The sequence below is a fragment of the Nyctibius grandis genome, chromosome Z (genome assembly GCF_013368605.1).
Source record: "Nyctibius grandis isolate bNycGra1 chromosome Z, bNycGra1.pri, whole genome shotgun sequence".
Taxonomy (NCBI): Eukaryota; Metazoa; Chordata; class Aves; order Nyctibiiformes; family Nyctibiidae; genus Nyctibius; species Nyctibius grandis.
Window position 1 is genome coordinate 17,687,364 of NC_090695.1, and position 27,882 is coordinate 17,715,245.

The following is a 27,882-nucleotide window of genomic DNA, read 5'->3' on the forward strand; positions in this document are numbered from 1 at the left end:
GATGACATGACTGGCTGGGTAGATCAGGGGAGAGCAGCAGATATTGTCTACTTTGACTTCAGCAAGGCTTTTGATACTGTCTCCCACAACATCCTCATAGGAAACCTCAGGAAGTGTGGGTTAGATGAGTGGACAGTGAGGCAGGTTGAGAACTGGCTGAAGGGCAGAGTTCAGAGGGTTGTGATCAGTGGTGCTGAATCTAGTTGGAGGCCTGTAGCTAGTGGTGTTCCCCAGGGGTCAGTACTGGGTCCAGTCCTGTTTAACTTACTTATCAATGACCTGGACAAAGGTACAGAGTGTACCCTCAGCAAGTTTGCTGATGACACAAAACTGGGAGGAGTGGCCAATACGCTGCGCTGCAATTCAGTGAGACCTGGACAGGCTGGACAGTTGGGTGGAGAGGAACCTAATGAAATTCAACAAAGGCAAGTCTACAGTCCTGCACCAAGGGAGGAATAACCCCATGTACCAGTACAGGTCAGGGGCTGACCTGCTGGAAAGCAGCTCTGCAGAGAAGGACCTGGGAATCCTGGTGGACAACAAGGTCACCATGAGGTAACAATGTGCCCTTGTGGCCAAGAAGGCCAATGGTATCCTGGGGTGTGTTAGGAAGAGTGTGGCCTGCAGGTCGAGGGAGGTTATCCTCCCTCTCTACACTGTCCTAGTGAGGCCACACCTGGAGTACTGTGTCCAGTTCTGGGACCCCCAGTTCAAGAAAGATAAGGAACTACTGGAGAGAGGCCAGCGGAAAGCTAGGAAGATGATCAGAGGACTGGAGCATCTCTCTTATGAGGAAAGGCTGAAGGAGCTGAGTTTATTTAGCCTGGAGAAGAGAAGACTGAGGGGGGATCTTATCAATACTTTCAAATACTTTAGGGGTGGGTGTCAAGGGGATGGGGCCAGACCCTTCTCAGTGGTGCCCAGTGACAGGACAAGGGGCAATGGGCACAAGCTGAAATGTGAGAAGTTCCATCTGAAAATGAGGAAAAACTTCTTTACTTTGAGGGTGACAGAGCACTGGAACAGGCTGCCCAGGGAGGTTGTGGAGTCTCCTTCTCTGGACATATTCAAAACCCCCCTGGACGTGACCCTGTGCAACGTGCTCTAGGGGAACCTGCTTTGGCAGGGGGTTGGGCTAGATGATCTCCAGAGGTCCCTTCCAACCCCAACTGTTCTGTGATTCTGTGTAATTTGGTGAAAAATCTGTAGCTGATCTTCAAGACAATTGATCACCTAGGGCTATTTCACTCTTCCCATACAGTAGTCTTTACTTCATTTCTTTACTCTTTGCCCCTTTTTTCACTGTCTTTCATCCTGCTACAGCTTTTTTTCATCTTACTGCTTCCTCTTTGGTATGCTTCTTTCTCTTCCCTGACAGCCACAGGCAGCATTCTTGTCAGTGGAAAATCCCACTCAAAGCCTATCATTCTGCATTTCTCCATTTTTCAGACAGTAGTTCTGGCCCAAGCATTGCAGAACCTTAGAGACCAGGAAGGAGAGGTTCTGACCAAGGAGAAGTCTAAAATGCGTGAAGAAATGTGCAAGAAAAAAGGTGCAGCCTTCCTCCTCTAGCTTGAAATTTAGGATCTACCCAAAACACTATAAAAAGTTATTTTTTTACATGAGTGTTATTTAGTGAATTGTGCAAAATGAGCCAGTGAAACTGGACTTATATGGTAAACAAAACATTCATGCCTCTGTCACCACTACCAGTAGTGGAAACCTGTGGGAAAAAGCAGAAGTAAGAGCAAGAAGATAGAACTGGCTTTCCATCTAGGCGGGGACTTTCTCTGACCAAGAGGCATGAACCCATTCCCACTACAGCTCCATCACTACAGGATGGAACCCATACAAGTTTATGTACTAACTAAGAAAAATGTTATGATCATTCAATGTCATTGTCACATCTAGAATGTAACAATTTCTTCTCACTGTGGCTACATGAAACAACTGGGGGAAAAGAACAGGTACAAACTGCATTACACAAACTAATGCAACTTTTATGTAGGTAGCATTAAGTCAGATCATACAGTGGCTAAAGAACAGGGGACTGCCTGCTACAGACTAGCGCATTTATGTGCAGAAACAAAAGGATTCCCCAGTTTGAGTTTCTTTAACCCCTTTCATTGCATTACAGAGAGGCAAGCACTTTGTCATATTGTCATGGGAAGACACGTGCCCTGTACGGGCAATGAAGATTTTCCTCTTGTACAAATGATTTTTGTCCTGAAGTTTTGGATTCCCTATGTTGTATAGTGCTCCACCTTCGACAGGACTGTGGGGATGAAGACCTGAGTTTAGGCAACTTAAATTTTACTTAATCCTCTGTGCCACCTCTGGAGACTCAGCCTTTAGTGCATACAGATCTCAGGTGCAGGACAAGCTGACCTCTTAGAAATAGGTTCTGATGTCTGTCTCAGTCTGGGCCTGAACGACATACCAGGCATATAACAGGCAATGAGCTAAAAATATGCCATATTCTAGTGGGAGGAAGTCAGGATTTCACATTTTGCCCAAGACTTTGTATGTTAAGACACCTGCACTGGCAGAATCACAGAATCACAGAATCAATCAGGTTGGAAGAGACCTCAGGGATCATCGAGTCCAACCATTGCCCTGACACCACCCTGTCAACTAGACCATGGCACTAAGTGCCATGTCCAGTCTTTTCTTAAACACATCCAGAGATGGTGACTACACCACCTCCCTGGGCAGCCCATTCCAATGTCTAATGACCCTTTCTGAAAAGAAATTCTTACTAATGTCCAACCTGAACCTCCCCTGGCAAAGCTTGAGGCTGTGTCCTCTTGTCCTATCGCTAGTTGCCCGGGAGAAGAGGACGACTCCCACTTCACTACAACCTCCCTTCAGGTAGTTGTAGACTGCAATAAGGTCACCTCTGAGCCTCCTCTTCTCCAGGCTAAATAACCCCAGCTCCCTCAGCTGTTCCTCGTAGGTCAGACCCTCCAGACCCTTCACCAGCTTGGTCGCCCTCCTCTGGACTCGCTCCAACACCTCAACATCTTTCTTGAAGTGCGGGGCCCAGAACTGGACACAGTATTCAAGGTGCGGCCTCACCAGTGCCAAGTACAGGGGGACGATCACTTCCCTAGACCGGCTGGCTACACTATTCCTAATAGAGGCCAGGATGCCATTGGCCTTCTTGGCCACCTGGGCACACTGCTGGCTCATGTTTAGCCGGCTGTCAATCAGCACCCCCAGGTCTCTTTCCACCGGGCCGCTTTCTAACCACTCTTCCCTCAGCCTGTAGAGCTGCATGGGGTTGTTGTGGCCGAAGTGTAAGACCCGGCACTTGTTCTTGTTGAACCTCATGCCATTGGTCTTGGCCCATCTATCTGACCTGTCCAGATCCCTCTGTAGGGCCTTCCTACCCTCCAGCAGATCGACACTCCCACCCAGCTTGGTGTCATCTGCAAATTTACTGAGGGTGCACTCAATCCCTATGTCTCGATAATCTATAAAGATATTGAACAGCACCGGCCTCCGAACTGAGCCCTGGGGAACACCGCTAGTGACCGGCCGCCAGTTGGACTTTGCCCCATTCACCACCAAGACCCATGATCTACTTTCAGCAACTGCACACTCTATACCTGCACATATTCAGCAACATTATCTGTAAAAGAGTAGTGAAGCAGAATCATGCTGCCTACCCAAGTCCTCGAATTCCTATTACAGAAAGACAGATATTCTCCATGTGAAAGAAGCTGACAGTAAAGGAGCCTATCTGGAAATGAAGCACATCCAGAAAAGGCACTCCAGTGTATGTTTCATTTCACTCCAGATTAGTTACAGTCTGAAATTTAAATACATGCTTAAATGCTTTCTCAGACATGGTCACAGAATAGAGCTACAGGTCACACATACAAGATTCTCTCATGTTTATGGGCTATTGGTTAATTCTGCTGAAATCAGTGACTTCTCCCACTTTTAGATATTATGTTAAAATACTTCTGGGGCAATACAGCTTGACCACTCAATAATGAACAAGCATAATTAACTAGAAATGAGCACTTTTCAGTCTGAAAGAAATGTATTTCCTCATTTTGACAGCTGAGCATCCAACAAGATATGCTTAGCTTCAATATTGACCAGCTCCTTCCCCACCACAGCCCCCCATCCTGTGTTATACATCTCTTCCTGTATTGGCAAACCAATAGCATTTACGTACCATCAAAGGAAAGAGAGAGAATTTCTGGGAGAATCCCAAAAATATATGAGTGAAGAGACTAATTCCACTGCTTTTTTCCCATTCAAAAGAGAAAAAATGTTTTTACTATTTAAAAAAAATATTTAAAATACTATTTTGAATATTTAAATCAGATTCTAAATGCTTGATAAAATCTGCTGCAGCAGACATGCTCATATGAGAAGACAGGTACAGTATAAGTTATTTCCCATTTTTAGACATAAGATTCTTGGTAGTCATTTCTCAATCGATAATCAACGTTTCTATTTTCTGACCTGTTCTGAAGACCACATGGGATGATGTCAGAAACCAGCAGTTTAGTAGCAGATTTATTGTAAATTAACACCTTACTAGGTAAAAAAGATGAGTGGCCTCAACCTTCCAGACCTATAGTTAGCAACCACATGATTTATAAACAGCAGAAGATGAGGTTTTAAAAATTATGAGAACTAAAGACCTGACAGTTTCAGACCTGACAGTTTCACATTCATTTCCAGAGATACTTGTGCCCCTGTTAACTTTGCCTATCTATCTCTTTTCATGCATTTGATCACAGCTTAATTTTTCATGGGCTGACACTGCTCTACTCCCCTCATCTCCCATTCTTCCCCAGCTACAGGAAATATTCTAAATAAATTTCCAGCAGAAAAAAAAAAATCCAAACAATATGAGTTTCTGAGCTCACAGGGGTTTTAATATACAAATGCAAGAGTAAATCCTTACCCCCTACCTCTCTTCATTCCTAATAATGAAAGCAAATCTCCAAAGATGTCTGTGGATAGAACACATTTTGAATAGCACTACTGAGTTGTATCTCAATAGCATCTGAAGACCAATCCTGCCATCCTTCCTTAGCTGTTGACAGTGTACAAGACTTACACAGGCAAACTTCTGTTACAGTCCAAGAGGTTTGGCCTTCGTGAACACTAAATAAACTTCATAAGAGGGTTACAGCTGCCAGGTTTGCTGACACCAAGGATTAAACTGGTACACTTAAGGAATGAATGAACTAACTGTCATGTCTGATCCAACAGCATGCTGCTTTGACTATGTCCATTTGGCTTATTAACAAGTTGATTACATACCTATGCATAATAATAGAATTATTATACAATTTATATTTTCAATCATTGTCAAACATAGTAGATGGGTTGAAGGAAATGAAACAACTCAAACTCCAAAAAAGACAGTTTTCTAATTAAGCTAGTTATCATTACCATTACAAAAACAATAAAGAACTCCCAATAAATCATTTCTATTTAGTTACAGTTATATATTTAACCTAGATCTCTAGAAATATTTGGACAGATTCTGTACCGTGATGTATGTGATCCATAGAATAATACAGTCCCCTGAACTGGTCTCTGCTGATCCTAGCCTTTGAATGATTCAAGGCAATTTACATGAATTAGCTTGTGGTTCCCAATGGGGATGCTAAGATGATGTAAAATTACTTACAAGAATCACAGCTAAAAGCAGGACCTAAGACTTTATGCAAGCACTTGACACAAGGTGGATTCCATCCACGCTTGCTAGTTTAATGAAAATAAATATGGTGTTATTCTTCGGAGTTAGAATATTTTTCCTCTAGGGTATGTAAGGCAAGCTACTAACATTTCACATGATGGACTGATGGGAAAAATTGTTTTCTCTTGAAAAAATTGTACTATCTTTTGACATGTTTCCATTGGAAGGAACACACATATTTTGAATTACTGAATGGGCTAAGCACATTTAATTGCTTGCTTTCAAGGAAAAGAAGTCACAAGAATGAGCTCAGATAACCATTAGAAAAAGCCTTGCTGCTGTGCTTGCTCTCCCCAGACTCGTGGCATTTCCACAGACAAGCTATCCCATCAGCCGCAAGAGAAAAGAGCCTGCTCTGATCTGGGCTCAGGGCTATATGGAGAACTCTCCCTTTGTGACCTGTAAAATAAAATACATACAAAAAATGCAAAGATACATTACAATTCTACACTGATTATGTCAGTCACTTTCACCACTTCCACCCACACCATGGCTTGTTCCACTTTTACTGTAGCAGCACAAAATACTGCATAAGATGTGGAAACTAGCATTATCTATAGAATATTTTCACATTAAAAAAGAGCTGAAGGCAATATTTTCTTATTAGGGACCAGGCTTTAACTGCCAGGACTGCACCACATTGAGAAGACATTTCTGTGAAAGGAGAACATCGAACCTGAACTCTTGATTTTCCTCCACTGCATTTACAACATCAGTCCCATCTGTGTGTGGTAATGTGTCTCACTGCTGAGCTTTCCCATCTGGCTGCACACGCCTTGTAGACAGTTTGCAGCTGATACAACAATCATGAGATAGTGTCTCCAGCTGCTCAGTTATTACTGTTAAGGAGACTTTTTAACAGTGATCCCACGGAGTAATTTATTGGAATTACATATTGAGTTTGTCTGTAGTTGTAGTAAACTTTGGGAGCCAGACACTGAAGGCCAGAAGCTACTCCAGTCTAGCAGCACAAAGAACATACAAAACTCATTAATCTGGTTATACAAGTATCTCCCTCAGTAGAAGTAACTGAATTTGAACTGAAGGCAGAAAGAGTCTGGTACTAAACTGAGACTGTTGAGACCTGTATTTACCTCTGCTGTCCTGAGTCATCTAGCACAATGTCAATGTTAAGCAAATCCATGAGGTTTTTAGGCACATGTGCATGGGAAATTAGAAGCCTTTTTACTCTATGTTAGTGGCCATTAGTTTCTCTGTTTGGGTGAGTTACTGACAATCATACAGCTCAGCTAGTCACCCAAGGGTAAAAAAAGAAACTTCTGAGACATAGTGTATCTCATCTAAAACAGACCAGATAAACCACATCCTAAAAGGAAGCTTGAAGGTATGAAGGAAGTCTTTGGTGACCAACTTGAATGTAGGTGACCTATGTCCTCCCATCATCTGCACCTGAGTTCTTCATGAACACTATGGGTATAGCACTTCTCTAGCTCAAAATAATATTATGAGGATAAATATGTGAGGAACTGTAAAGCTCTCTGAAACTGTGTCACTTATCACAATGGTACCTGACGAAGTCCCATAGGACTGTTGTAGGTGGACAGTCTGCCCTAACTTTGCAAAGCTGCTACAATGGCTCTCAGGAGCCACTGTAACTAAAAGCAAATATCTGCTGTCCTGGTGCTAAGTAACATGCGTCCCACCTGCACTTGGTGACTAGAATTTTGATACCACCACTGAAATATTTAAGCAGAACTATTAGAGTAATTTACTAGAAAAAAAGACTCATCGAATTCTTTACACTGTCTCCATTCAGTGTCTGTAATGACTTTGAAGGAAGAGCTGGAGACGTAGTCTTTGGAGGCATCCAAAACTATTCACAACACTGACTGAAATCTGATTAATGGTTTCAGTCAAAAAGATGTGAAGGGGGATAGGGAGAAATCAGAAAAGTTGAAATTATTCATTTCCATATTTTGTGAGTGGAAAGGGCTGAGGTTTTATTTCATTGTTTCAAGATTACATTCAGATACTTTTCAAAGCAATTACACATTTGTGTTTGCTGTACGTTTTCTTTGATCTACAACAACTTTTCTAAGGGGAGGGCATTTACATCCAAAATAAATCTTTTTTTCTAGTAAATTACTCTAATAGTTCTATCAGAAGTTATCTCAAAAATGGACTCGATGCTATAAAGTGGTTACTATCTTTCAGCTGTTATTCAGTTCTGAATACGCCCAGCAGCCTCAATTACTGTTCAATTACAGTTCTGAATATGCCCAGGAATCTCAATTACGAAAGTACCCAACAGTAGCTGACAGTGCTTCATTGTTAGCTGAGGTCTTCAGCATTTTTGCAGGAGGATTAAACAATGAGATTCAGTCACAATTTATGTTCATTTCTTTGGGTGTAAAACTCATGTGTTTAAGGGTGTCTGAGGCTTATTTAGAACACCTCACAATCATCCATCACAGTATTTTTTCTGAACGTGTTTTGATACATTGTCAATTTCTTCCAACATTCAATTGCTTATAGTAAGGTAATAAGAGTCTTCATAAACAGGAATATATCTGTGTAACAACTACCTGGTCCTTTTGTTCATGAAAATTAGTTTCTCTTGCAGACAAGTAAACTGAATAGGAAACAGGATGATAAGTAACCCTCCAGCTTTGCCAAATTACCAACGCATTTGACTTATATGGTAAATGTTTTACACCACAGGCTATTCTCAAAGGTAAGAGTAAATCTAGGTTTCATTCCAAATAGTATATTCAAGACTTAAAAAGATTTGAGAAACCTCCAGTTACAGTAGTTAAGAGTAACGATCATGTCACTTTCCAGATCATTTCTCAGAACATCATAGGACACGACCTTAAGAGCTATAAATAAATGAGTAGGGATAAGGAAGGAAAAGCAGCACAGACAAGCAGCATTACACAAGGATAATGTGTAATCAGATCCACACGTCTCTGCTGCCCTCTCTCTTCCATCCATCTTTGTTTTGACTCTCCTGTGATTTCCTCTTATAGGCTAGTATTGAAGCCAAGTCCCTGGTTCTACACAAGTTGCTGGTTCCAAGGATAGCATCCCAATACAGCTAGGATTTAAGAAATCAGGAATTTAATAAATGCCTTCAAATGTAGCAACAGGGTACAAAAAGTATTTGTAAATACCAGCTGTTAGGTTAAAAATCCAAAGCTTCTTTGGCCATATCTTGTCAGTGAGCATGAAAAAACAACAATAGTTATGAAAATGCAGCCAGTGTGCAAATAATTTGTTTTTTCTTTTAACTTCAGATGCTTCTATTGGATCACTTCAGTTAACACTGAAGCAAGTAAAACTTAACAGATAGGAGTGACAGCAAACATCAGAAACAAGAACGCTTAACAGCAAGGAACAACTTTTATGTATAGTGTAGCTCTACAACTCCATGGACCCACACAGAGCTGCAAGGAAACTCCATTTCTTCTAGCTGTCAGCACTGTACAAGGGAAACACGCTGCACTGCATTGCTTCACAGCCAAAATCATTCATTAAAAGCCAGACAGCTCTCAATAACACACAGAGATTTATTTCAAACAGCTTTAGGAAACTGGTTCGGTATGCTTTCATGACGAGCTGCAAAACTGAAGAGCCACATCTAGTTTGAGTTATCTAGAAGGCCATCAGCCTAGAATATATTGGAATCAACCTGACATTAGCACATTCAGTCCACACCTAGTAAGTCTTAGGGAGAAGTGCAAATCCACACCCTGCACCTGGTACGGCCTTAGAAATTATGGGAGAGAACCCCATCATTAAAACCAAGGAATTTTACAGAAGCAACTTATACTATTATCTTAATAAGTCAACCTTTACAATCCCATGCATCAGAATTGTGCGCATGAATGCATGTGTGTAGGCAGAGGGAGGATGTGTAGATGACTGCTCTTTTAACTCTATTTTACTTAAATGCATAAGGTATGCACTTGCAAAAACACACTGATTAGACAGTTAACTGAAATAGTTCAAACTATTAACTTAAATACTTGCCATAGAGTTCTGATGAATTGATAAGCGTGGGATACTTCCATATTTTCATCTGATTTCCAGGAAGGCCTTGCCCAGTCATCAGTTCGCTTGTTTGGGGTAACCAGAGCAAGGAACAAATCTGTTGCAATTTAAAATTCTGCTTTAGCTTTCAGAAAGGGTCACCATGCACCATTCAGTAGATTTGAAATGTTATCTACAATGTTTAAACAAGCTACTGAGAAACAGGCCCAGCAGAATATTTACTTATTTAGAAGGATCATTTCACTCCTTACAATGCTTCAAAGTACAGCTGCCTTATTGTCCTATCTAAACATGACAACGGACTATCAGTATAAAATCAAAGCCCTTCAAACACATCCTCAGCTAAGCTGTAATACCTCCAGGAAAATCAACAGCCGTGCTGCTTTACTGCAGCTGAGCTCCTCTGTCTCATAATATTCAAACTCCAGAGACACATGTTTGCCCTCTGACTCTTACACCTCTTCTCACCCCAGCACTCTGGGAATTTTCCCTCCCCCTCAACATTCTCTCCACATCAAGAGTTTTGGCCAAAACTATTATTGCCAATAAGGAAGAGATGATGAGAAGTGTCTGGCTGCGAGACCACCTCTTCTTCAATCACTTCTGTGTGGAGATAGAAGTGGTGAATGAGAAACAACAAACTGCTTCTGAGTCCAATCACACACTGCAGTGCCGAATGTAGCACAATTGCACATCCAGAGAAAATCCTGCTGTTCCTCTGAGCACAGAACCACCCTCTAAGTCAGTGGGAGCTTGCCAAATGAGCACAGCTATACAAGAAGAGCATAGCCTAAGTAGGCAGACATTTCGTCATTTCACCTGAGATTCTGTAGCTGTACTTTGAATGATTTTCTCACGATTTATGTCCCAGACACGCAAAATTCCATCTTTCATTCCCCCGCCTGTAGCAAGGACTTTGGACTGCCAAGGACACCAGTTCATAGCCTAAGAAAAAAAAAAAAAAAGTAGATGCCAGAACAGACTAGGATGTTAGCTGAAAAAACAGAGTAGATTTTGCTTAAAAGTTTAATTAGAAAAAATGAACTGCAACAAGCACCAGGAATGTACCTTTGACTTTTTTCACCCTACACCATGCTCTTCCTCCATACACACACAGCAATACAGGATCCCAAAAATCCCAATGCTGCTTCCTTTGCCATTGCTTCACAGTAGCCTACACTGTCCCACATATGCTCATAAAATTCCAATTTCTCTGCTTGCCCTTCACAGGCCACAGACCTCAGCACCTGAAGAACCCAGCAGGATACAGTCTTACTGCCTAAGCCAAGCCATTACAGAAGCCTAAGCAACATGAGTTACAGGGCTTACAAGAGACCTTGTTTCTTCTGAGGTATTTCCAGGGAACCTGAAGAAAAGCTACTAAGAACTGAACACCTATTTCAATAACCTCCTCTGACCCTTTAACACCAGCACTTCAGGCCAGCCTCAGATTTTTCTGGCAGAATAAACAGCTTATAAATGCTGGACTACCCTGCCTCTTATTGCTGATAGCTGTCTTCTCTCCCACACAGACTAGGACTTAATAAAGGTGAAGAATCTAAGTCGTGTCATTTCCAGTTTCTTACTTTGGATTTTTTGCTACCAGCAAAGACAAGAAAATATGGGCAGGAAGGCAAAAGAAACCTCATATTTAAAATAATTTCAGCAGATAGAATTTTCCAAAACTCAAAAAATCACGAGATCTTGTTTGATAACTTGTAAGTATTGCACCCAAAGTTTTCTGTGCAAAACAGAGGAGAAGACTGCAAATTTTATTTCTATTTGGCATTACATTTACAAAGCCCTACTAATCCAGCAAAATCTCCTGATCAAAGCCCTAGCAAACTTATCTGTGACTTGGAATGATGAGAACGGGTCTTAAAATTAACTGCATCACAGTCAAGGGAGAAGAAACTAATAGAAATCAGTGAAATAATTTGAAAAATTCCCTAACTGTCCACACCAACAATGTGATTTCATGAGAGAAAATACAGAAAAGCAGACATTCCTTCTCCGTATACCTTAACTGCTGAGGAATGAGGTATGGTTTTCAGTGGCTGTGACTGCAATTTCACACCAGGGTCACTAGGCCAGATATTCAATATACCATCACTAGACCCACTTGCCAGCAATTGGTTGCTTAGTGACCATTTCAGGCTGCAAATGCTCTGTTTGTTTTGGCAAAGAGTCCCAACGTGGTGCTGAGCAACCCGAACATCATGGTGATGAATAGATCCTAGTCGTGAACCACTGTAGATGAGAAAAGACAGCATGGGTTTAATGTTAAAGAAGACAAGCTACACCATCACACTGATGTTTCTTTAGTGGTTTCAGAAGCAAACCACATCAGAGTGAAATGTGTCTGCAGAACAACAGTATTTCAGTAAAAGAAAACACAAACTAACTATCAAAAGCACAGCCTGACTATAGAGGTGGCTGACAACAGAAAGGAGCCAAGCAGCTGCTCAGTTCAAGCCAGGCAGAATACCTGTTCTCCCTCACTGTTTTCATTTCCCTGAAAATATATTGCATTGTATGCCACTAAACTGCACCCTGTTTAACTGTCAAGCCATTTAATGTAAACTCTTTCCTGTTCTTCATGAAAAATAGTTTTGCAAGATGATTTTTGCCAAGACCAGATATGACTCCACACTCAACAAAGAGGCAGTGTAAAACTGCACTGCTCTGGGAGAGGGCTTACTAGCGAGTAACTGTGTGTTCTTTGGTTCTGTCCCTTCCCTTGTCCTCTTTCTCCCTCCCATTTCCAGGTTTAAAGAAAATCTGCACAGCTTGACACTGCTGCACTAACTGCCTGTTAGGAAATGGATGCATGGTTCTACAGCCAGTATCATCAGTCTGCAAAAGAAAGGAAGAAATACCCTGCCTGGAAGCACAGCTACTGTTACAGCTTAGCTCCTGGATATGCGTTTTACACATCAATAGTAGAGTTGAACTGAAAATATTGAAAATACCCTGTAGTGCATTTTCTTTTCCTGCCTTTCTAAGGATATCACCTACATTAAACCTATGACAAAACAGAAGAGCTTCCTGCTGGAAATTCACACTTCCAACTATTCTGATGACATGGAAAAAATCAGCAAGTTCAATACCATCTTTCTGGGTATCTGAGAAACAGATATCTGACATTACTGCAATAGATTAAGGGAATAATGACTGGAATCTTTCTCATACTGGCTCTTAAAGATTTTGCAGATGCAAGCTGAGTGATTTGGAAGGTCTAAAAATGCACACACAAAACTGACTGCAAGAAACATCATCCTAATGTGCTTGTATTATGGATTTGCCAAGCTCTTGAAGTTCACAAAAGCATGAAAGATTCCAACCAAGCTGGGCTCCAGTGAATATTAAGCACATCTTTATGGAAAATACCTATGAAGGTACATGGGAATATGTGCATTATACGCAAAGGCATCATCATTTGCCTCATGAAGATTTATATAGATTTTACCTACTAAATATTAAGCAGAAAATCTAACCAAGAGAAAGAGAATTCAATTGCCAGTGTTGGCCATATTAAGGTTTTCAGTAATTGTAGTGGTCTGAGTGGGAAGGAACCGGGCTCCTGAACGTCCTGGCTGAAAGGACATTTTTTCACCTGGCATAAAAAGAAATCAGAATTATTTGCTTTTGACACAGAAGATGGCATCTGTTTTGCTAAAGACAAAGAGAGTCATGAAAATTTTTGTGATGAGTTGATTTATGGTACTGAAATTTAGTTACAGGTTCATGATGAACCTGTTGGACTCTTTTTAACCACAGAAATTAGTATGTAATCACTAAGTATCAACTGTCCACAGTGAAGTTTATTGGAAGAATGCTGCTTTTATTTTAGTAACAATGAATATTAATTCCATGTCTTTTTTTCTACTTATACAGATATTTTAACTCTGCCCTAATGTTAGAATGAACTGGTTAGTTTGAAACCTAGCAAGAGAAAGAAATGTTATCTCAACCTAATCTGTCAACCATAACTACAGTTCACGGGTTCATGCTGAATTTTATCATCAATTTCTATTCAGAGAGATCTGTAATTCAAGTTTCTGTTGTTTTCACTCCTTTGGCCAAGATGAAATGCAAATCGAAACTAATGTTTACTGTAATAAGGTTATGCCACTTGGCACTGGCAGGATGTTGTAGCTGCATCCTTGTAACTGAACACACCCAAAGTACCTACTCCAGCAACAGCATTTTATTAACTGGTTGTTCAGCTGGTATCCTTGTACCTCGCTCCACCCAGCAGACCTAATACAATCAAAAGCCAGAGCATCTTGTGACATCGAAATAAAACTACCTCTAGTGGTCCTGTCCAGAGATACTAGTTTCATTCTGAATTTAACAATAAAGTCAGTCCACCCTTGCTATTATTTCTGAATTTAAGTAAAACAGAAGACTATCACATGATTTTAAAATCATAGAAGCATCCATCATAAACAAGTCTCCCCTCCATCCCTTGAAGTCTGAGTTGAAGATCTGAAACAGAAAATGGGGGGGGGGGGGAACCACAAAAGAGTACGCTTGATCTTTCTCATCTGCGTCCCCATATTGAAATGATTCCTAAATATAAAGTATCTACCAGCTAGTGTGAAATTCACCCTTGGCAAAGCAAAGGTCAACCACTTCAATTGTCCTTGGGTTGTGGATAACAATGAGCTGGCCGTCCGTTGTAGATACACAGCTAGAGAGGTGTGCAACTCTTAACAGCTGTGTTTCACTGTGCATCTGAAAGGACAGATGCAGTCTTGATATCAGTGGAGAGGCAGTCTAAACTACATTCCCTCTACTCAGCACCAGGCAGACTATGATTTTTGGAGTCCAGAACCACTAGAGATAACACCATTTCAAGCTCAGGCTTTGCACAAAACCAGAGCCACAGCCTCCACATCCTAGTGAAATTCTGCCAAGTGGTGACAGCTTTCTGTAAGGAGAGTAAGAAACAGAGACTAAAGAGGCAGGCTAAATCCCCTTTGGCTGCCTTCCTGACATACAGTAAATCTACATGTGATTTCTCAGGTGGCCAATAAGTAGAGGGACAGGATAAATCACCTCTGAGCAAAGCCAATGAAAACAGCTAAAACGAATGAGACATTTGTCTAAGCAAAAGCAGTAGGACTCTTTCTGGGAATATGCTATACCACTCACCTGCTCAGAATATAATGGTTCCAGCTCAGAGCTCCAACTACAGACAGGTGACCAAACATATTTCTCAACCTCTTTTTGGTTTCAATGTCCCACAGCTGCCAAAACAAACAAGAAATACAAATTTAACAACAAAAAGAAAAAAGATGTTTTTCTCTTCATTTGTTTGCAAGTAAGCCACTGCCCAGTTCTGATTTGACATACAGACAACCTCAAGCTCATTAATTTCACCAGTAACACAAGCAGTATTTCCAAACTTTGGCACCTATATCAGTGATGCTGAAGTCAGACAGGATTGAAGGGAATGCACATCTCTGAGTTTAAAGCTATTTATTTACATGTCAGTATTTGGAAGTCCATACTTGAAAGCATTGGCCTTCAGTACCTTCAGATTGCTGACTCAGGACTGCAGCGGATAGGTCCCCATATTATCTAGCCTCTCAGCCAAAGTCCCACAAAAATCTTTTGACAATAGGACTGTCCTATAGCAGCAGGCTGAAAGGTACGTGTATAATCAGACTGAAGTCAAATACTGTCATAAGGACAGTTTTGGCTTGAGTTCTCAAGGCATTGATCACTAGAGTGATTTTAGCAAGACAGTCACAATAAAAAATAGCCTGTGCAGAGTAAAATAATTTAATGAAAAGGTTCCTCTTACTGGTGGAAAAAAAATCTGACTGTTTCTCAAAAACTGAATCATTAATTCAATCATCAGCTGTCTAGTGGCTTCAGAGGATCCATTACATATAGATAGCACGGGATGTCACTAAGCTGGCCAGTGACAGATAAGATGATACAGAAAAGTGCTATGTATTGTCTCTAGCAGAGTTCTTCTGTAGTTTAGTCAATCTTTTTCATTTGTTTCCTTAAAAAAAAAAATTAGTATAAAATTGTCTTGTGGCCACGTTAGCTAAAAATGAAGAAAGACTAAAAAAGTAAATTATCTAGTACTTGCACTTCTCCATCACTGGTGCCAATTGCAAGGCAAGTTCCTTCTTTTATCCAAGCCAGAGATGAAATGTATTTGGAACCAGAATTCAAATCAATGCTTTCAATGGCTTGAAGAGTTCCTCCATTCCAGATGTGTGCAGCAGGTCCTACAGCAACAGCAATGACATTCTCAAGGCTCCAGTCCAGTATGTTTAGATCTAGAAGAAAGCTACTAAAAATTACTGCAAAAAAGTTGTAGGTCATAGGATGAGGTGAGGGCAAGTATGGTTTAGGGGAGAGGCTTTCTTTTTTTAATAGCTATGGAAAAACTTCAAGAGAATGCTTCTATAAAACCATTACTAGTAAGTATTCCTCCTACATGAAGAAGAGTATCTCTAACAAGCCAAGGTCTTCATAAGGCTATTCTCCACAAACGGGTATGTTTGCACAGCAGGATCTGACCTACAGCTTCCCTACTAGAATTTTTTAATCTATCATCCTGCATTTTGGATCACCACATCACTCACTCTAATTTCTGCCACCAGAAATGAGGCTCCTCCACCAAGAGCTACAGTTCCAAAAACACCCTTGTTCCAAGGTAATTGTTATTGAGAAAAACATAGGAGAAAGTCTATATCCTACAGTCTGTCTTACATCCTTGGGTTCATGATAACATTTACCCTACCCGATAGGAAAAAAAATGCAGAAAGGAATTAGCGAACTTCTACTCCTCACCTTCAGAGCTTGCTCAGCAAGCGTATGATGAGAACACTGTTTCCACTGCCCCTGATGCTGGGTGCACTGCACTTGCAGATCCTGGCAAAGCAAGTCACTACAGCGATTAGCCTCAGAACAGTCTGCTACTTCAGGTAGGCCAGAAGTAGTTGGTATACAACATTTAATACCAATCCAGGACATTCTCCCATGTCAAGGGAAATCCTCAGCTGTCCACTTAGGGCATCTTAAATGTCATTTTCATGACCCCTGAAGCACAGAAGATGGTTACCATAGGCCAAGGTCTGACACCATATTTTGGTAACTAAAATCACTCTGAAAAACAGCTGATTCCATCAGTCAGCTGTTTGACTACAGTCCTGGTTGTTGCAGCCAGAAATAAGTATTAAGAAATCACTTCCAAAGACTGCTGCTAGTGCTGTTAGTCTTGGGACATACCTTGTGCACAATCAGTGTAAATCATACAAACAAATCTTTGTTCTATTCACAGATACACATGAACACTTGCAAGGACATGTTGAAAAAACCTCCACGGTGACAATTACGAACGCTTGCACGTACAGAGTTGTTTGTTAGATCTGATGAAGTGTTAAAACATGTATTTGCTGCTGTAGACCAGAGAACCATGTGTGTTCATGTGTAACTTGTGCATGTTTAATTTTTGCCTGTGCCCCGCCAAAGACATAAGTGAGAATTTAGTTCAGAAGGTATCTACCATCCAAACCACGAACAGTGTCACTGACATCCACCAAAATAAGAGATTTCAAACTTTGCTCAATAAAGTGGCTCCTAGATATCCAAGGATGATAGCTGAAATGCTTAATTGAGTAGAGGTAAGTATATTGGTTTGATTTGAAAGTCGTATAGAGATCTATAGCTGAGGGAAACTGCACAAGAGTTAGGCAGTATTGATTCTAGGGTTTAATCAGCTATGTCTTCATCCTGGGACAGGTAGTTTTCAAAGATGCATCCTTATAAGAAAAATTACATCATGCATATGTCCTGTAGAGTTTCCATTTTATGTGAAGATGGTGTATTTCACCATCTTTTTTGAAATACACATAAGAATTTCCAGTCTCTACAAAAACCTCCACACAGGAGAAATTAACTTACAGTAATCATTGCGCAAGCCATTAATATGAAGCATCACTTCTGGCTCCAATGGTATGGAAGGTTTCATGATGGTAACACCTCTAAACTCATTCTGGATCCCCTCTTGGCATCCTGTATTTGAAGGTTCATCACACACAAATCAGTAATGCAAAACACCACCAGTTTTTCTCAGGCCTAAGCCTTTCACATTCTCACTATATTTGTCTCTCCATGGTCCAGAGGAGGCCAGAAGGGTCTAACTTATCCTGAGTAGGCTCAAAACACTAGACATACTAAACTAGGTGAAAGCCACCTTTTGCTACCTCTTTCAAACCTCCCTGGATTCAGTCAGCTAGAATGGAGAATAGGGTCCACTATATTTTGTTTAAATGGTACCACAGCTCAATACAGAATGCGGGGCTTTTTGTCTTTTTCGCCTTAGTTTTCTGCCAAAAGTTGTTAGTAGCAGAATGTTTCATATGTCCTCTCCCACTTCAAACCGCCCTCATACAGCAATTAACTTTTTTGCTTTCTGGTGTTAATTTCCCACCAAAAGATCTCCCCCATCAATACCTAACCACCGGAAAAGGTTTTTAAAGCACACACACTTTGATCACAGCACGCTAAGCGTGTGACAACACATTAGTGAGAAACAAAAGCAAATACAAGAATGAGCAAGCAGAAGAGCCATCCTTTGTGGTCACTGTCGACATTATGCTGAAAGGACTCCTAAACATCATAGAAAAACAGACAGATCATTAGCACTATGAATCATTTAATGCATTTTTATTTGTAGGGAATTATCTTGCTGTAGTGTGCAGAGCAGAAAGCTGGAGATTTACATTTCTGCACTTTTCTCTGTGTTTTCACTTCCTTTTTGAATTATCCTCCAGAGAGGAGTATTTAGAATGAATATCAAAAGTTTCAGGGGCAGAAGACATTATTTATCTCTACAACTAACCTTCTCTGTTCAAAAAATTCAACACTGACAAAGTTTATGTACTCTGTAACTTAAATACACACATAAACATCCTATATGAAAGCCCAGTGACAAATTGTGAGAACTTATTTAACACAGTCCTTCCCTACCCTGTCCTGAATCTTCTTCCCTATTCCAAAATTCATTTCTGCTAGACAACAGATGTTTCCCCTCTCAGCTGTGGTACCCCCTCTCTCTCCAAATAAAGACTGAACATGAGCAAGAAGCAGCAGCCCACGCTTATTTTCTTCTGTATCTAAAATTTTGTGGAGTTAAACAATCAAGCAGGCTTGCAGGAACAACCTTTTCAGACCTGCCCAGTGGGAAATGTGACACTGCATTTTAGCACTAAAAAGGTCTAATATCACTGAAATAAGATTTCTCTGTCCAGAAAAATCCGTATTTCTAATATCTAGATTTTCAGTTATTTTTTGAAAACTTTACCAAACCTTTCTGAACCCAGACACATAAGATAATTCAGGAAAACTAAGGCACTTAACTGTAACAGTTGGATGAACGGCAACACTTCCAAAACACTCTGAAAATGTTTTTCTTCTTTAACATTGGTAGTTGGTATTGAACAGCAAGATACAAAGGATGAAATCATCTCTGTAACTCATTTCAGGTTTCTCTTCTCTCATGAGTAATTCAACTACCCCAAATTCATACTGGTCACGCTTTCAGCTCTATTCACCTACTTCACAGGCAAATGAATGTGCATAACAGGCTTTTTAATTAGTGGAAATTAAGCTTCATTACACCATTTTTTGTTATTTTGCCTGGGTACTAGCAGATATCACTGACTTTTGATAGGACCTCGGCACTCACGTGCCTGTATCAGTTCTTAAAATGAGACTCAGGAAGGGGTAAGTAGTCAGTACTGTCACATCAGACCACTTGATCAACAAGTAGGTGGGTGGAACAAAACCTGGTATTCCTGATACCTGTATTCATTTGCCATCAATAAAAAAACCCACTGTGACTAATCTCTGCACTGTTGCTATTGACTGCTCTGAGATGAGTCTTATTTGCATGGAGAAAAGCAACAAAGGAATATATAAATCTATCATGTAGCCCGCAGCTTCTTCTACAGGAGATGAACTCCAGATTCATAAAGAAGCTGTTTCTCACTGTTTTTACATGAGCATGAATCAAGCCCTGACTGGCAAGAACCCACCATACACAGAAATAGTCAGATCACCAAAACAAGTCACTTGTCCAAGATAAAGTAAAACAAAATATTGGTCTGATATTTAATGAAATGCCTCATACTCAAATAACTTTGGGAATATCTGTATTATTTCACAGGTTAGTTCCTCACATCCCACCTGTTTTCCAGTCGCCTGATCATTCACACTCCATTATGCTTATTCATTCCTAGGATATCTTTTCGAGCAAATTAAACACCTCCCCCACCGATGAAACCAGAGGCAGTGCTAGGGACTCTTTGCTCCAACTAGCTTTCCCTACAGGTAGGAGCAATAAGACCCCATCATCTCTGCACGTCTTGCACTCTCATACACCCAACAGTCCACATGATACATATCCTGTGCCCATTCTGCAGCACAACCCCACATTATTTGTAGGGTTCTGAAAATTAAAAGCCAAAAGGAAATTAATGTTTTAGGTCCACCAGTGTGTCAGATGGGGCCTAAAGGAGAGCCAGGTAAAATACTAGGGGTTAACCACATTGGAAGGGGTGGAATACTATCTCTTCACAGGTGGTGGGAACTCTAGAAGTAGCCTCGAGCAGCATAGATCTCAGCCACTTTGTATTATTCCGTAACACTTGCTGGAACATGTAGATGCACTTGCTTTTACAGTATAGATGCAGCCTGCTGTATCTTACTGTTCAGTGTGCATGAGAATATTTGCTATATTGGAACATACCTTTCCAGATGCAATTGGTATGTTCACAGACCTTCATGTCACCGCTTTCTATAATGCTATATCCAACCTCCTGTACCAGTGGAAGCTGAGAAGGACATTTCTGCCAATACATTGAAGTGAAAACATGACTGAATGAAGAAATCTGTTTAAAAACATATTTAAACATCATGGATAACACAACTCCCATCAAAGGGCTCAACACTCATTACATAAAAGCTTTAAAACAGGTTGTTTCTTGGATGGGAGATCAGTAACAAATACAGAATACCAGTGTCCAAATCACGTGCTCTAACTTGAGCCACCCACCTTTTTTACCATAAAACATCAGTTCACTGCTAATGATCACACAAACTTTAACAAAGCTGTTTCAACACGGCCATCTTACCAGTGGAAGAGGTCCCAGGCCCCGTACATCTGTAGTTACTAGCACCTGCCAAACCTTAGTGCCCTCTTATCCTCTTCCAAACTGGCATTTGGGCGAGTTTTACCAGCATACAATGCCATGTTTTCTGCATGCAGACAGCAAGTCTGATGCCTCAGGCTTGCTATATGGGAAGATCAGTTTTGCAGTGCACACACTGCAGGTCCATTGATTCCAGCATGAGACCTACTAGATGTCAGAGTCCTCTCTCAAACCAGGGTCCCAGAGCCTGGACTCCATGATCCCACTCCTTAAACAAGTATTACAATACGAAACTGAAAATATATACAAGGTGACTCACAGGAACAAGATTTTTTAAATTACACTATCATTTTCTTAGGTGTCAAACAAACAGATGATGCAGCAGACAAAGGGAGACCTGAATTGTTATTGGAACATTTTCTTTTTTTTAAAAAAAATTAGCTTAGGTCTTTAGCCAAGATTGAGGCCAAGTTTCAGATCAGCTCACAGAGGATATGAATCTCTTCACCAATCCCTAGTAATACTGTTTCTTCACAATGTTCACTGAGTTGAATGCTCTGATACCAGCTGTCTGTTTAGTCTGTAATTCTTTATTTACAGTTAGGTGGAAATGCAGATGATGTTTTTGCCAGCCACTCAAGATTAGTATGTTCTTCCTCCCATGTCTGTGAAATCCATCATTCCAAGCACAGTCAGTGCTACTCTTCTTCAAAACCCTGTTACAATCATGATAAAAAATGTCTTACAAAAACATAGCTGGGAAAAAAGTGTTCCTCCTTTATATATCCCAACTGTTCTACAGCAGGCCTTCAGCTTTGAAAGGCACTTTCTGTATGATTTATACAGACAACTTGGCAGAAAGCTGATCAGATTGCTTGGATCTGTGTCCTTCTAAAATAAGTGCAGACATTTCTGTGGAAAACCAATTGTGTATACAAGGAAGTCATCTTTTGGCCCACAAAGAGACCACACAAGTTCACTGGAATGTGAGATTTTATTTTCAATGCATCCCATCCCTTTATGCTACCAGGCAGCACAAACTAAACAGTCATTAATTACTATATCTAAAAACATTAATAGTTTTTTGTATGGTTTTAGCCAAGACTGACTTCCAAATGATTTTAGGAAGAACTTGGGTTTGGGTCATCCCACAATGTTATCTCAAAGAGGTCCACATCACACTTTCACGAAATGGTTGTGGTCCTTGATGTAGAACTCTGAATATCTTAGTTCTAACTCAACTCCTGCTTGTAAATTACAATGTAATTCTAGGTAAGTCACTTCACTGTAGACATTAAAGACTGACACACAGTTCATACTGAGACCGGTACTGTTTAATATCTTCACCAACAACATAGACAGTGGGATCGAGTGCACCCACAGCAAATTTGCAGATGACACCAAGCTGAGTGGTGTGGTTGACATGTCTGACGGATGGGATGCCATTCAGACAAGCTTGAGAAGTGGGCCCATGTGAAACTCATGAAGTTCAACAAGGCCAAGTGCAAAGTCCAGCACCTGGGTCACAGCAACCCCCAGTATCAATACAGGCTGGGGGATGAAGGGATTGAGAGCAGCCCTGAGAAGGACTTGGGGGTACTGGTGGATGAAAAGCTGGACATGAGCCAGCAATGTGGGCTCACAGACCAGAAGGCCAACGGTATCCTGAGCTGCATCAAAAGAAGCACGACCAGCAGGTCGAGGGAGGTGATTCTCTCCCTCTACCCCACTCTGGTGAGACCCCCACCTGAAGTACTGTGTCCAGCTCTGGGGCCCTCAGCACAGGAAAGACATGGAGCTGTTGGAGCAGGTCCAGAGGAGGGCCACAAAAATGATCAGGACAGAACACCTCTCCCATGAAGAAAGGCAGAGAGAGTTGGGTTTGTTCAGCCTGGAGAAGAGAAGGTTCCAGGGAGACCTTATTGCAGCCTTTCAGTACTTAAAGGGGGCTTATAAGACAGATGGGGACTGACTTTTTAATAGGGCCTGTAGCAATAGGACAAGGGGTAATAGTTTTAAACTAAAAGAGAGTAGATTCAGACTAGAGATAAGGAAGAAATTTTTTACAGTACAGGTGGTGAAACGCTGGAACAGGTTGCCCAGAGAGGTGGTAGATGCACCATCCCTGGAAAGACAGGGCTCTGAGCAACCTGATCTAGTTGAAGATGTCCTTGCTCACTGCAGGGGGGTTGGACTAGATGATCTTTAATGGTCCCTTCCAACCCAAACCATTCTATGACTCTATGACTAAGAACGAAGACAATGGCATGTACTCAGATTTTAAAAGACATTACATTTTTAAGGAAGGAAGGATGTTTTACATACATTACTTCATAGAAAGTTCTTATCATCTCACAAAAAAAGTTTTACTAAATTTCTCTGTGGGGTAGATTCAACTACGATTACTAAACCCATTGATTTGTGTATTTTAACAATTCTAAAATTCACAGACTCTCCAATCAGGCCATGGAAGGGGATGGGAAGGAAGAAAGCACTGTTGTTGAAAGAAGGATTTTCCAGACTATTTTGCTTATTCATAAATGAGAGGACCAGGTTTCCCAGAATGATATAAAAGCATGGTCTTTTTCCAACATCCAGTGATCTTCAAGAGTACAATTATTACAAGATATCACTCAACAAGCCTGTTAGCCCACCTGTCCTGACACTACCTCCTCTTCTAAGAAGTTGAGCTTGATACCCTCACAGGAACTTCTCAGTAATATTAATTAAGGATTATAAACTACTACAACCAAGGACATTGAGTATGCACCTCTGAAGTATCCTTACTCAACAATTACGGTCAAAAAAGTAATCATGTGAAAATAGCTATCAGCATCTTCATTACTGACCTTCCAACTGGTGCAATCAAGAAAAGGAAAGCACAAGAAAAAGTGTGGTCACTGACTAAAGATTTACATCTTAATATATGAACAGTCACAATTAAGTAGCACCAAAATAGAGAGGTGTTTTTAAGTGTAATGTTACGGTAATGACTTTTGCTGATACAGAAAAGTACCACTATGCTTCACATGAGAAGTGAATTTTCAGAAAGTTAGTAAACAGAAATAGGTGGGTGGCTGGAGCATAGGTTTATTTAAGATGATCAAAAAGCAATAGATAATGCCTAAAAAGAAAAAAAAATGGTGTGTCAGTGTCCACTAGGAAAAATGAAGGGTAAAGTGTACAGCAACAGAAAGCAACACCTAAATGGGAAGTGATCTGAAGTATTTGTTTCACATTAGGCAGATTCCATGTGTTCTTTCATCCTTGGCCAAGAATCTGACCTTCTGTTGTCATGACAAAAAAATTTATTCTCAGACAGCTACTTTTTGGAAAATTTTTCATAGCACCTCATTCTGTCTACGTGACAGCTACATCCTGCACAACTGAAGAAGTGACCTTCTTCACACATAGTGGTTATTAAAGCAAGTGGAAAACTGAGTCATTCATGCTTTTCATGCGTACTTTTTGCAATACATGTTTTCCCTCAGAGCTAACAAATGTATCTTGAGGGCTTCATTAGTTTGGTTTCGCTTTTAGGAAACCAAACTCACTTGCAGGACAATAGCCTGGAGGAAGAGGAGAGAAGCTGAATCAAATAAATGATGAAGCAGTTGCTCCTGACATTTCTCTAGAAGACATTTCCTAAATGGACCTCCTCTTGTTACTGCTCTCTATGTCAATAAGGTAGTATCCACATAGCAGATTCCAGGCCAAAGATAAGGTAAAAAAAAACATCAGGAAACCAAATAATGCACAGGAAACCTGTGCATTTGAATGTTGCATTACTCACCTGTTTGTTTTCCATTTCAGCTCCTCTGTTATTCCTCCCTTCCAAGCCTGCTGCAGCATAACTGATAGGTATAGTCACAACAGTTTTCGTGATGGAGAGTTTCTTAGGCACCAGAGGTGTCACTGGAAAAACAATTTTCATGGAAACATACCTTTAAAAACCATACACAGGGATATTTGTCAAGTACTTTTCAGAACAGCACTGATTTCATAGTACCAGTACTCTAAAAGCAGATCTGACACACTAAGCATGGCAATGCAAATATCAACATTTGAACCAGTCACCCTCCTTTCCTTTTGCCATTGAAGAGAAAGAGACATTTCTAGAGCGCTGTTCATCTTATTCTAAAAGATATATCTAAAAAAAGGTCAGATTGATCATTCCCTTTATAAAGACAGACTGCTTACTCTCATATCCAGCATTAGATTTATTGACTGGTTACACAGGATCCTACCCCACGGGAAATCAGTATCTGATTTCCCAGAACCATAGAGGCTTTCACCACTGCTAGTAGAGACAGCATGCAGGACCTTCTGTTCTAGAAACTGAAGTAGGGAAGACTTCACCTTGTTTTAGAACCTGAGTTTCCTAGAGCTGGGCATGTATTATTGAACAGCTCTGGTATTCTACTTAGCAGAAGATAGAATTGCACTTTTTGACGAACAGCCATGGCATCATAAGAGCACATCCTGAACACTAAACAGCATCTTTTATTTGCTCTCTAAAGATTTCAATTATTAATAAATGAGCGAGCCTTGTTTAGTTCCCTAAATCTTCCAGTAAGATCTTCGTGTACATGCAGCATGTAAACGCTTCACCATTCTCCTCCAGCACTGCTGGAAGTAGAAGTCAGTGAGTTCAAAGGCTCATTTCACCTTTCCTCAGCTCTCTCTGTTGTTGACGGAGAGTAACAGCCTCCCCTAGAGTCAGTTCTCCAGATCAAGTCAGAGTACCAGAAGTTTGAGCTGTGCTCTGAATGAACCTCAGACAAGTCTCTCCCTAAGGTGAGTTGTGTGTGAATGTCCCTTAGCCCCTGTCCCTTTGTCAGTACCTGAAGCCTTACACACTGGAGGAGAGACAATAACACAGGGTAAGCTTCTCCTTCAGCAAGCGTACACTATACCACATCCAGGCATGCAGACTGGTACAAGTTCTGCAGTTATGGCCGCATCTGCGGTAGCTGTGTGTAAGGCGAAGGAGAAGAAGAAGGAAGGGAAGGAGAGAGGCCTGTATGAATCCTCCCACTCTCCTGTCAGTTGTTATCAACTATTCCAGATATGACAGTGCAGCAACAAACCCTGTGCACTGTTACAGCCCAGTGCAACTTAAATCCAGTCCAATACAGCCCCCATCACAGAGGGAAAAAGATTGGTCTGCAACAGGCATTGCTTGGCTGGGGATGAGGCTTTCTCTTCTCTCTGTCCTCTCACCCCCCTCAATGTCAGCCGCCTGTACGCCCTGCTGTCCTAGGCTGCCTGTGCACTGGTAACAGGAACGTTGGGCCCAGCTTTCCTCTCAAGACAGCAGTGTACTCCTGTTGCGAGGACGCTGGCCCTGAGCTTGGTCTGCCTGTGAAGGTCTGCACCGACTGCTGCTGCACACTGCCATACCCAGGGCCCCTGACTACGGTGACACGGGGGAACGCCAACCCACACCTTACACTAATTCCCTGCTCCAGGTTATTTCCGAAGTCCCTGCATGAGGCCATCCTCTATACAAAAACGTTCCTTTGCATCTGTCTGACCTGGAGCCTCCCCGGCTGTGCGGATGAGCCGGGCGCCGCCGCGGGCCCTGCGCGGCTCCTCCGCGCCGCTTCTCGCGGGCAGCTGCTGCCATCTTGTGACAAGTGGGCTGCTGGCCACCGGAGCCCTGGCCGCCAGCCTCCGCCTGATGGAGCTCTTAAACCTGGAGTACGGGGTGCTCTCCGAGCCTGGGACCTGCACAAGTGAAAGGAGACAAACCACCATTAGTCATGACTTAGAATCATTCCGTCCCTTCACGCTGTTTCAAGTTTTCCTCTGCCACGCCGCGTGGGCACAGCCCACCTCACAGCAACAGCCCATGTAAATGGGTATCAGGCTGAGGATGGCTCCAGCAGTCACCTCGGTGGACAAAGAGTGAGGGGGGAAAAAACAGAAAGAAACAGATATTCCTGGTCAGATAAGTACCCCTGAATCAACTGTCACACAGAAAGGCTGTGGCACAGAAAAGAAAACCTAAATTTGTGTTACTCACGCACTAGGCTACGGCACTGGCCTTTGAAAGACCCAAGGCATCTTCAGACATTTAGCGTAGGCTCATGGGTCTGGTCTTTCCTGAGAGATGGGCATTTGGGCAGACACACATGTTGGCTGTCTGGGACCAGGCTGGTTTTCTGATCTTCAACCGAAGGAGGACTTAGGTCTCTTCTGATCTCTCAGTCTTCTCCCCACCACTGCAGCTTGCCTATGTTATTATTTTTAATATTATCTTACACTTTTTAATATATTAAGATATACTAAATAAAGATTAAATGACAGATTTACATTTCTTAGTTTCAAATTCATTCACAGAGCAATTTGTGTCAGAAAAACATAAAACATAAGAATATATCAAGATTTTAAATATAAGAGCCTAGATAATATCGAACATAAGATTTTGGTTTTCAGACAGTTTTAAAGCAATGTTTTAGGGAAAACAGTGAAAGTAACAACAGTAAGGAAGCCCAGCAAGTATAATAAGCTTCTGGATGATTATTAGGTAGTCCAGTAAATATTTATAACATATTAAGTCTTGTAATTTTTTTTAATTTCTGAAATAATATTAGTTGCAAATTACAAGCTGTTGAGACGTAATTTAGACACCAGGATCTTGCATAGATTTTCTGAAATCAAACACATTCTAACTTGTTTTTAAAGTCAACATCAGTCACCTGTGTTTGCTTGTTGAGTACAACTTTGTTCATATCAGCACAGAAGTCTGTGCCTTTTCTGTCCCCACCACCATAACACCACACTTTCAGGCCTCACTGCTGGGCACAGATCAAGTCTCATATGTCCTCAGATCACAGGAAACACCCATACAAATACTGAAATTTCACAGTATTTCCCAAGCATCTGTTATGTAGAACTGTGTGAAACTCTCTATATAGTCTTGTTAGACAAAATTAACATGGA

The 27,882-nt window shown here is 41.2% G+C and overlaps 1 protein-coding gene across 1 annotated transcript; it reads right to left on the bottom strand.

The window, feature by feature from the left end:
• Positions 1 to 5,969: 5,969 nt before the first annotated feature.
• CDC20B (cell division cycle 20B) lies at positions 5,970 to 27,671 on the bottom strand. Its single transcript, XM_068422174.1, has 11 exons — positions 27,639 to 27,671; positions 26,472 to 26,664; positions 24,728 to 24,849; positions 20,532 to 20,631; positions 17,684 to 17,794; positions 15,857 to 16,053; positions 14,909 to 15,003; positions 11,770 to 11,998; positions 10,568 to 10,693; positions 9,728 to 9,845; positions 5,970 to 6,133 (listed from the first exon to the last, which is right to left on the bottom strand). Exons 1-11 carry the CDS (start codon positions 27,669 to 27,671, stop codon positions 5,970 to 5,972), a joined length of 1,488 nt encoding a protein of 495 aa, XP_068278275.1.
• Positions 27,672 to 27,882: the final 211 nt, after the last annotated feature.